The sequence below is a fragment of the Elgaria multicarinata genome, chromosome 11 (assembly GCF_023053635.1).
Source record: "Elgaria multicarinata webbii isolate HBS135686 ecotype San Diego chromosome 11, rElgMul1.1.pri, whole genome shotgun sequence".
In the NCBI taxonomy this organism is placed as follows: Eukaryota; Metazoa; Chordata; class Lepidosauria; order Squamata; family Anguidae; genus Elgaria; species Elgaria multicarinata.
Window position 1 is genome coordinate 44,985,283 of NC_086181.1, and position 11,660 is coordinate 44,996,942.

General features: G+C 45.7%; 1 protein-coding gene across 1 annotated transcript in view; it reads left to right on the forward strand.

Annotated features, from left to right (window-relative positions):
* Positions 1-9,705, forward strand: part of LOC134406118 (hydroperoxide isomerase ALOXE3-like) — a 33,061-nt gene extending 23,356 nt beyond the window's left edge. Inside the window, exons 11-14 of the mRNA XM_063137390.1 lie at positions 2,403-2,524; positions 3,056-3,156; positions 6,970-7,140; positions 9,403-9,705. Coding sequence (XP_062993460.1) covers positions 2,403-2,524; positions 3,056-3,156; positions 6,970-7,140; positions 9,403-9,582 — 574 coding nt within the window. The 3' untranslated portion in view covers positions 9,583-9,705. The remainder of the gene's footprint in view (positions 1-2,402; positions 2,525-3,055; positions 3,157-6,969; positions 7,141-9,402) is intronic.
* The last annotated feature ends 1,955 nt before the right edge of the window (positions 9,706-11,660 follow it).

Consider the following 11,660-nt stretch of genomic DNA (forward strand, 5'->3'; position numbering starts at 1 on the left):
TGCAGTCAAATTTCTGTGCGTGATGCAGCCATTAGCAAAAATAAACAATGCCCCCCCCCCAAAAAAAGCACTACAGGGTGTTATTGAAGAATTGCAAGCATTCTTTTTGAAGAAGGATACTGCAAGAAACGTTTTTGGTCTCAGTAGCCCAGTCTCCTCTAAAGGTTAAAACTAAGGAGGATGCACACAACTTGAGAATTATCTCCCTATGGAAGGTTTTCTCCAGTAGGGTGACCATATGAAAAGTTGGACAGGGCTCCTGTACCTTTAACAGTTGCATAGAAAAGGGAATTTCAGCAGGTGTCATTTGTATGCATGCAGCACCTGGTGGAATCCCCTCTTCATCACAACAGTTAGAGCTGCAGGAACCCTGCCCTCTTTTGTATCTGGCCTCTCTAGTATAGTTCCTGCAGCTTTAACTGTTGTGATGAAGAGGGAATTCCACCAGGTGCTGCCTGCATACAAAGGACACCTGCTGAAATTTCCTTTTCTATACAACGGTCAAAGATACAGGAAACCTGTCCTCCTTTCCATATGGTCACCCTACTCTCTAGGGAGTTTCATCAAAACCATGAGGTTAACCCTGAGCTCACTGGAACCAACTGAGAGTAATTGGAATAAGAACTGTAAGAATTGCAAAGAAGAGTTTTTTTCTGGCGACAACTGTAAAGACGTTTTTTCTGGGAAAGTGTTTGAAACAAGTTATAAACCAGTATACTTGTAAATTCCATATTCCTAATTCCTTTGATATCCTTTGATCTTTCTTTTGAGGTACCGTATTTCTTCGATTCTAAGATGCACTTTTTTCCCCATATAAACATCTCTAAAAATGGGGTGCGTCTTAGAATCGCGGGTGCGTTTATTATTTCTTAGAATCAAAGCTTTTTTTTTCTGTTGGTGGCACTGAAATTAGTGTGCGTCTTACAATTGATGGCTCCTTAGAATCGAAGAAATACGGTACTTATATCTGTTTTTTTTTTTTTTTTAATAATTTTTATTCATTTTCAACACTATATAAACATAAATGAACATTTCCAAAATATAATTGAAACAAACACAATAAGAAAAAGAAATACATCAAATATCTGCTTCATACATATTGAATAATTGTTGAGTACAAATATCAAAAACTATTACATATACCTTATCACACTACAACATTTTCATTCTTAACATAAAAGTGCACCCCCCACCTCGGGATCATTCTTGAGTCCAAAATCTAATCGTTTCTTCTGATGGTGGTTTCCCATTTCCCTTAGTAAACACGAACACTAGGAACTGTTTCCAAATTCCTTCGAACTCATTTATTTTAGTTACGCCTTTTCTCCACTTAATATTACATGTCAGTTTATCATTAATGGCTATGTCCCATACTACTTTATACCACTCCTCAATAGAATATTCCCCTTGGATCTTCCAGTTCCTAGCTATCATCAATCGTGCTGCAACCAACAAACTCGATATCAGCTCTATAGTTCCTTTTCCACACTTTATATCTTCAAATAGTGACAGCAATGCTATTTTTGGTGTTTGTTCTATTTTCATTCCCACTATTTCTTCAATTTCTGAGAACACCATCTTCCATAATCTTTGTACATATTTGCATTGCCACCACATATGTAAATACGTTCCTTTTTCCCCACATCCTCTCCAACAATTTGCTGAATGTTGATCACTTATCTTGTTCAATCTAACCGGGGTTAGGTACCACCTCCATACAATTTTAAAATAATTCTCCTTTATTCTTACTGATAAACTTCTCAACACTCTTTGTTTCCATAGTCCCTCCCAGCTCTGTCGCCCTATTTGTATCTTCAAGGTACTTATATCTGTACTGAACTCAAACGTATTCACTTTCGCAAATGCTGTCGTGCAATTCTTCAGTAACACCTTTTTGCATTGTTTGTTTTTGCTTAGAGCAGAGTTTACTAAGCTGTAGCCCTCCTGATGTATGGGACTCCATCTCCCAGCATGCACCAGCCAGCTTGGGGAAACCTGCATGAGATTTAGGGTGACCATATGAAAAGGAGGACAGGGCTCCTGTACCTTTAACAGTTGTATTGAAAAGGGAATTTCAGCAGGTGTCATTTGTATATATGGGGAACCTGGGGGAATTTTGTCTTCATCACAGCAGTTAAAGCTGCAGGTGCCTTGCCCTCTTTTAATTCTGGTCACTCTAGTATAGCTCCTGCACTTTAACTGTCGTGATGAAGAGGGAATTTTACCAGATTCCCCATATATACAAATGACCCCTGCTGAAATTCCCTTTTCTATGCAACTGTTAAAGGTACAGGAGCCCAGTCCTCCTTTTCATAGGGTCACCCTAGATTTACAGGAACTCCCTGTGGATTACTAGGGTCAGGAAAAACCCCATTTCTCCTCTTCCTTTTCTACACATTCAGGTACGTCTCTGGCATTGTCAAGTTCTACTACAGATGTAACAAGGCTGTGAAGGACGACCCCGAACTACAAGCTTGGGTTCATGAGATCTTCACGGAAGCTTTTTTGAGCAGGACATCATCAGGTAACACTCTCATCTAGCTCTCTATTTCGTCCCTCTCTTATCATAGAATCATAGAACCATAGAATAGCAGAGTTGGAAGGGGCCTACAAGGCCATCGAGTCCAATCCTCTGCTCGATGCAGGAATCCACCCTAAAGCATCCCTGACAGACGGCTGTCCAGCTGCCTCTTGAAGGCCTCTAGTGTGGGAGAGCCCACAACCTCCCTAGGTAACTGATTCCATTGTCTTACTGCTCTAACAGTCAGGAAGTTTTTCCTGATGTCCAGCCGGAATCTGGCTTCCTTTAACTTGAGCCCGTTATTCCGTGTCCTGCACTCTGGGAGGATCGAGAACAGATCCTGGCCCTCCTCTGGGTGACATCCTTTTAAGTTTTTGAAGAGTGCTGTCACGTCTCCCCGCAATCTTCTCTTCTCCAGGCTAAACATGCCCAGTTCTTTCAGTTCTTTCTTATCCACCTCTCTATTTAGTCCTTGTGAGGCAGGGTGGGATATAAATCAAATAAATGAGTAAACTTCCTGTACGACCCCAACAGGTGCCCCTTCCAGCCTGGAAACCTCATCCGAGCTCATCAAGTTCCTCACCATGATCATCTTCTGTTGTTCAGCCCGGCATGCCGCCGTCAATAGTGGGCAGGTACGTGGAGAACCCATTTGCAAGGAGGGTCTTCTGCTGTAGTTCAACTTCTGGACCGTGCCATGTCCGTTCCCAACGCTGGTTATCATTGCAGGGGAGAGAGGGCAGCGCCTGCTGATCAAGGACAATGGTAACCCTTGATCGGCTAGTCCAAACCAACATGGCTTGCTGCCCTAACTATTTTTTGCCCCTACCAGGGCCGGTGCTACCATAGTGGCCACTCAGGCGTACGCCTAGAGCGCCAAGCTCAGAGGGGCGCTAGGCACCGCACAGCACTCACAGTGTTGTTGGCTGTGAGCCGACCCAGCCCGGCCCGAGGATGCCACCCCGCGCCCACCCAGCTGAAGCAAAGCCAGGGGCACTGGGGTGGGAGGGGGCTCCACGTTCGGACTTCCGCCTGGAAGCCACCCTCCCAGAGCCGCTCTAGCTGCCCGGAAGCTGCCCTCCCAGAGCTCGGAGGCCACCGCCGCCAGAAGAAGAAAAAGCACGTGGCAAGCTCGACCCTGGCCCAAGCCAGCCTCTGCCTTACTCCCGAGGAAAGGGCACCGGGTCGCCTCGCCTCTCTCCTCAAACAGGCTGCGATGTCCAGGCAAGCGGGACTCCCTCTCCCTTCCCCCAGGAAAGCTAGGGACTTGTGGACTCCTCGCAAGGCAAACTCTCCTGCCTCCCGATCCTGCGCGTGTGGATCAGCGGGACTTGCATCCGAGATAGCGTTGCACCGGGAGGCACCAGTGCGGCCCGATCCGCCTATGCCTCTTTACTCGGAAGCCTTATTCCCCCGAGTAAACGTGCGGAAGGGATCGGGACGCCAGGCTGCATAGTGGGTTGCGTTCGCACGGAAGTAAGTCCTGGTGAATTCCAGACGTCTCGGTCCCAAATCGAAGTGAGCCAGTCCCAGCTCTCCACTCGGCGCACACGTTCGGACTTCCGCACAATTTGGAGGGGCTGCAAGTAGCTCATCTTGCCTAGGGCACAAAATAGTCTAGCACCGGCCCTGGCCCCTACGAATTGATGCCAGTCCTAAGCCAAATCCTTACAAATCCTGCAAACTTCACCATTTTACAGTCTGGCAGAACAATGCAAACATAAAATCAGGCAGAGATAGATAGCTAGGTCTTTCTTGTTTCAACCGCTGGTTACAGCAAGCATAGTAAAAACAATGATAAAACAAATCATACATTCTGCAAGGTCAGAAATTTTGCTCTATACGTTTGGGCTGTAAGAGGCGAAATTGATCAATGCCAAAATAGGACTGTCTTGCTATTGCATGTAAACAAAAAGTACCCTATTTCTTCAATTCTAAGATGCACTTTTTTCCCCATATAAACATCTCTAAAAACGGAGTGCGTCTTAGAATCGCAGGTGTGTCTTAGGTTTTTTTTTCTGTTGGTGGTACTGAAATTAGTGTGCGTCTTACAATCGATGGGGTCTTACAATCGAAGTAATACAGGTATATTCTTTCTGAATCGGACCAAGTGGACTTTTTCTCAAGAAAACAATCTAAATGTTTAGAACAAATTTGGGAATAGAATCATAGAATCATAGAATAGCAGAGTTGGAAGGGGCCTACAAGGCCATCGAGTCCAACCCCCTGCTCAATGCAGGAATTATTATTATTATTATTATTATTATTATTATTATTATTATTATTATTATTTATATAGCACCATCAATGTACATGGTGCTGTACAGAGTAAAACAGTAAATAGCAAGACCCTGCCGCATAGGCTTACAATCTAATAAAATCATAGTAAAACAATAAGGAGGGGAAGAGAATGCAAACAGGTACAGGGTAGGGTAAGCAGGCACAAGGTAGGGAAAAACTAACAGTAGAAAGTAACAGTAGAAGTCTGCACAACATCAAGTTTTAAAAGCTTTAGGAAAAAGAAAAGTTTTTAGTTGAGCTTTAAAAGCTGTGGTTGAACTTGTAGTTCTCAAATGTTCTGGAAGAGCGTTCCAGGCGTAAGGGGCAGCAGACGAAAATGGACGAAGCCGAGCAAGGGAAGTAGAGGCCCTTGGGCAGGCGAGAAACATGGAATCCACCCTAAAGCATCCCTGACAGATGGCTGCCCAGCTGCCTCTTGAATGACTCTAGTGTGGGAGAGCCCACAACCTCCCTAGGTAGCTGATTCCATTGTCGTACTGCTCTAACAGTCAGGAAGTTTTTCCTGATGTCCAGCCGGAATCTGGCTTCCTTTAACTTGAGCCCGTTGTTCCGTGTCCTGCACTCTGGGAGGATCGAGAAGAGACCCTGGCCCTCCTCTGTGTGACAACCTTTTAAGTCTTTGAAGAGTGCTGTCATGTCTCCCCTCCATCTTCTCTTCTCCAGGCTAAACCTGCGCAGTTCTTTCAGTCTCTCTTATAGGGCTTTGTTTCCAGACCCCTGATCATCCTGGTTGCCCTCCTCTGACCACGCTCCAGCTTGTCTGCATCCTTCTTGAATTGTGGAGCCCAGAACTGGACGCAATACTCTAGATGATACCTAACCAGGGCTGAATAGAGAGGAACCAGTACCTCACGTGATTTGGAAGATAGGGCTGTGGAAGACAGATAGAGCTGTGTTGAAATAGACACACACACATTGCACACAACACAACCAGCCTTCTGATGCTTTGTCACAAGGCAATATTCCACACACATCGTATTAAATGGGGGATCGCGCCTCCTATTTTGGGGGTTGCCCCCCCTTATCTAGACTCCAACTGGGTCTTTCTTCCCACCCCCTCTAGACTACTGCAATGTGCTCTATATGGGGCTACCCCTGAAGAATGGCCAGAACCGGTTGTCTTGCCACAAACCTGACCAACTGTTAAGGCTTGCAAGAGAGGCCCTTTTCTTCGTGTGCCCGAAAGGGCTTTCTCCTGTGTTGCTTCCAAACTATGGAATGTATTCCTTCAGGAACTAGGAAAATACAAGAATTTCAGTGCAATTCGCAGATCATGCAAACGTGTTGGGTAAACATGTCCCATTCACATCGCCGATGCAATTACAAAGACGAGCACATGTCTCCGGAAATGTTTATTTATTTATTACATTTATAATATCTCTTTTGTATCTGGTCAAGAGCGCAGCTTGAACTGTTGTGACGCAAGAGGGAATTTCACCAGGAGGGGATCTACACAGCGTCGTGAAGGCTCTTGCGTGCGCCTGCAGTGCGCCCCAAAACTCATTGTGTAGATCCTGCCCTACCTGGCCAGAAGAGATGGAGGAGGAGGCAGCGGCGGCGGCCCCGCATCGCCCCTCGCGGGGACAGGGCGAAAAGTTTCAGGGCTCGGCGGCTTCGCTGGGGAATCCGGCCGCGGAATCTTGCCACTGCCGCCGCCGCCGCCGCCGGCCTCCTGCTGCCGGCGGGGCGGCGGCTTCTTTCGCCGAGCTCTCCGACCCGGGTGGCTCTTTCGCCGGCAACAGGAGGCCGGCGGGGAGGTGGGAGGCGGCAAGGACGCAGCCAGATTCCCCAGCGAAGCCGCCAAGCCCAGAAACTTTTCGCCCCGTCCCCGCGAGGGGCGATGTGGGGCCTCCTCCTCCTCCTCCTCCGCTTCTTCTGGCCAGGATAGGGCAGGATCCACACAATGAGTTTCGGGGCGCACTGCAGGCGCATGCAAGCGCCTTCACGACGCTGTGTAGATCCCCTCCTGGTGTGGCATGCATACAAAGGACACCTGCTGAAATTCCCTTTTATATTCAACGGTTAAAGATACAGGAGCCCGGTCCTCCTTTTCATATGGTCATGCTAGCAGAGAAGGCACTATATAAACGTTACTGATGATGGTGGTGTTGGCGGTGAGGATGATGTTATTCTGTGCCTTGTGACAGTTTGATTTTGCTGTCTGGATGCCCAACACTCCGTCTACATTGAGGCAGCCGCCTCCCAAAGTCAAGGGCACTGCCTCCTTGGAAAGCGTCTTGAACACGCTCCCGGACGTCAGCTCCACCTGTGCTCTTTTGGTGGTCCTCTCCGTTGTGAGCAGTGAACTGGGTGACCTGGTGAGTGTAAAAACAAATTTCTTGTTTTTATGTCTCGGATGGTTTTTAAATTTTGTATACTTTTAATGTTTACTGTTTTTAGCTTTTGTGAACCGCCCAGAGAGCTTCGGCTGTGGGGCGGTATATAAATGGAATAAATAAATAAATAAATAAATATGGGGTCCAGGGGAAGGCAGCATCCTAGGAAAGGGTTAAATGGGAGGCCGTCAGGATATAAACTAAAGCACAAGGAGGAATGGTTGATCAGAGGCCGTGTTCTTCAGGCTTAAACATAAATCAAAACACTGCACCTGGCAAGCCAAATTTTGTGGCCTTTGTAAATTAGTAAATGCTGCTTCCAAACGAGAACCCGCTAGCATTTCTGAGGCATTGTGTTCCTGCTGAATTAAAACAGTGGTTCTACAGCACTGAAATTAGAAATACATTATCCAGCACTGCTCTCTCCCATGGCCAAAAGCTTGCTGTCATGTTTCTGTAATGGGAAAGACCTGTTGAGTTAAGGTCCCCTGCAATGTTAATTACAAGTTTTCCCCTTGTAACTTTTGCACTTGTTCTTGCTTCCTGTTTAATTGCTGATGAATTGCACTATAGTGACGGAAGCTTTAATTGCTGATTCATTTTTCTTAACTTTTCTAATTAACAGCCAGGCAAAAGACAATTCATCAGTAATGCCCTAGGTGCTCTGAATAGGAAGCAATTACAGCAGTTTCCCCCAACACAGCGGCTTCCAGATGAGTTGGACTCCAACAACCTCAGCCAACATGAGCTACAAAAAGGAAGCTTCTAATGAAAGGCACAGTAGCCTTGACAAGCCTTGTTGGTATTTTGCTAGTTCACCCTGGATAGGATGGCAGGCATTTTAAATGAAAACATCAACCAGAGAGAGGGCTGTGAAAGGACAGGATAGCACAGATAACAGTGGAAGGCAATGGACATACAATATCCAGATTCTCTATAAAGTAACAATCCCAGATTGAACTGCTAGTGAGGAAACAGTCAAATTTATTGGCATTCAAAGAAAAAAAATGCTCTTCCCATTATATTACAGGCCAAAATATTTTCCACTCCTTCTTGTTGGTTTACTCATAATTATTACAATTAGATACTGCAGTTCATTTATAACAGGGGGGGGGCTTTTTTGCATCCCCTGCTGACCCCTGACTGCTGTCACGTCAGCAAATTTTTTAGGCAAAATTCAGTGGTTCAGCAGCAAAAAAAAGCAGCAATTTTCCTTTCAGCGCAGTGCGGAAGGAGCTAAATTTGGAAAGTAAGATTTGAACATTTTCAACAACAACAAAAAAGTTTTAAAATGTAGCAGCCTGTGAAATGTCAGATGTTGAAATTGTGCATCGTAGATACACACAGGGTCTCCAGAGGGGAGTTTTCATCATAAAAGTGGCCTGCCACATTTACACCGGGAGAGAAAGTAGCGATATAACTTCCTCCACCAGATTTTCTTCCTGCTTTTTCCATCTTTTTTCTTTACACACACACACGCACATGCAGGGCTGGGCAGAGGGGGTGCCAGTTGGCATGGGCCTACGATTTTGAGGGGGGTTACTCCAAGTCCCCCTGGTAGAGGCAAAGGGGGGACCCTTTGGTAAAGATGTTGTTGATGATGAATTTGCCCCTAAAAAAGCACATAAAGCATTTCTGAATGTGAAGAAGTGATGCCTTATATACATCTTGAATAAAAGTGCTTGCCATTAACTTTATATATATATATATATATATATATATATATATATATATATAAATCATTCTAGTTCATATGTATTTAGAACTGATTAAAAAATACTTAATGAGCAGTTTGAATTGGGGCCTACATTTCCCATCTGGCCCGGGCCTATGACCAGCTTTGCCCAGCCCTGCACACGTGTAAAGGAGGAAAAACCAGACTAGCTGCACAATGTCGTCTGTTGGAGAGCACCAGGGGCAGATCTACACTAAGCAGGATATAACACTATCAAAGTGGTATATGAAAGCGGTATATTCAGGCAGGATTTACACTACTGCTTTATAACAGTATCGAAGTGCCCTGACAACTGTTGGGGCCCATGACACATTCCATATGCCGCTTTCATAGTGTTATATCCTGCTTGGTGTGGATGCATCATGCACCCCAACGGTTGTCAGTGCACTTCAATACCACTATAAAGCTGTAGTGTAGCTCCTGCCCAGGAGATGTCCATCTGAAAGCCCCCTTCCCTCTGTTCGCATCACCATGTGACGTGTGCTTTCTCCCCCTGCTCTGTCTTTTAGAGACGCCTGGGCAATTATCCGGATGAGCACTTCACGGAAGAAGAGCCGAAAAGACACATCGCTACCTTCCAGGCACGCCTGGCAGAAATCTCTAAGGAGATTGAGGAACGGAACCAGGCACTGCCCATTGGCTACTTGTACATGAATCCAGCTGAAGTCGAGAATAGCATCACTGTCTAACCTCGAAGAAAGGGCCTTGCCTGCCTCCCTTTCTGTAAGACAACCCACAGCCCCACAAGGTCTCGCACAAGCCTAGAGAGTATTTCACTTACGACTGTGAACCCGGAATGAATAGTTTCTAAATACCGCATTTCTTCCGATTCTAATTCGCCTTCGATTGTGAGACGCACACTAATTTCAGTACCACCAACAGGAAAAAAACAGCTTTGATTCTAAGAAATAATAAACGCACCCGCGCTTCTAAGACACACCCCGTTTTTAGAGATGATTATATGGGGGGGGAAAGTGTGTCTTAGAATCGAAGAAATACGGTACTTGTTTTAATGAACCCTTCAGCCTCATGAGGGCTAGGCACTTACTTTTTCGGTAAACGAAATGGTCCTATGAGCCGGGGCTTCAAACATGAGATTCCGCATGGCACAAGATGAATAATGGAATGACACCTAGGCCCCCCGTCTTTAAAAATTTGTATTCGTCATCCTCAGGGTAGCATTTTGTATCCTTTGAGTGGAACTTAATCCAAAGCTACCGCTAGGGGTATCCCACAGGAACAGGAAACAGAAGGGGAGATGCAGCAAGAAAAAGCAAATTTCTTAATGTTTCGTTTCCACCCCCCCATATCCCCCTGCAGAAGAGGGGAGCAGAGAATGTTTTGATGGAAGCCTTTAACCATTTATTTCACATAAAAGCTCACTCTCACTTGTCTGCTTTCACCCCTTCTCTTTGTCTGCGTATTTAATTGCAAAAATTAAGAGTGTAGTTCCGGTGCTATTAAACATTTTAACATTTGAATTCAAGTCTATTGAAACAAGCTTTCTTTGGCCGGGGCTCCATTTTTTTGTGTGTGAGGAAGATAGGAAGATTATTACAGCATGCCTGGGAAATTATCTGGAATGTTTTGGCTCATCTACACTAACCCAGAAAGGTGGTGCGCTCTCCCACACTAGAGGCATTCAAGAGGCAGCTGGACAAGCATCTGTCAGGGATGGTTTAAGGTGGATTCCTGCATGGAGCAGGGGGTTGGACTCGATGGCCTTATAGGCCCCATCCAACTCTGCTATTCTATGATTCTATAACTCAAAAGAGGGTGGTGAGAGGAAAAATATGGCCGATGTTCAAGTCATGGAGACTTGTTTGGTCTGCTTTGCTTTTAACTAGACACCCAAGGTCCAGGTGCAAAAGAGGCACATATGCACATAGAATTAAAGAGCTGAATTGAGTAAATTCTGAGCCCAGGAATGTGTTTCCAGTACCAGAATTGAACTGAGCTCACAATCATTTCATACAAAGGACCACTCCTAGTCATAGAATCATAGAATCATAGAACAGCAGAGTTGGAAGGGGCCTACAAGGCCATCGAGTCCAACGCCCTGCTCAATGCAGGAATCCACCCTAAAGCATCCCTGACAGAAGTTGTCCAGCTGCCTCCTGAAGGCCTCTAGTGTGGGAGAGCCCACCACCTCCCTAGGTAACTGATTCCATTGTCGTACTGCTCTAACAGTCAGGAAGTTTTTCCTGACTTCCAGCCGGAATCTGGCTTCCTTAAACTTGAGCCCGTTATTCCGTGTCCTGCACTCTGGGAGGATCGAGAAGAGATCCTGGCCCTCCTCTGTGTGACAACCTTTTAAGTATTTGAAGAGTGCTATCATGTCTCCCCTCAATCTTCTCTCCTCCGGCTAAACCTGCCCAGTTCTTTCATTCTCTCTTCATAGGGCTTTGTTTCCAGACCCCCGATCATCCTGGTTGCCCTCCTCTGAACACACTCCAGCTTGTCTGCATCCTTCTTGAATTGTGGAGCCCAGAACTGGACTCAATACTCTAGATGAAGCCTAACCAGGGCCGAATAGAGAGGAACCGGTACCTCCCGTGATTTGGAAGCTATACTTCTATTAATGCAGCCCAAAATTTCTTCGATTCTAAGACGCCATCGATTGTAAGACACACACTAATTTCAGTGCCACCAACAGAAAAAAAGCTTTGATTCTAAGAAATAATAATCGCACCCGCGATTTTAAGATGCACCCCGTTTTTAGAGATGTTTATATGGGGGGGGGGGAAGTGCATCTTAGAATCGAAGA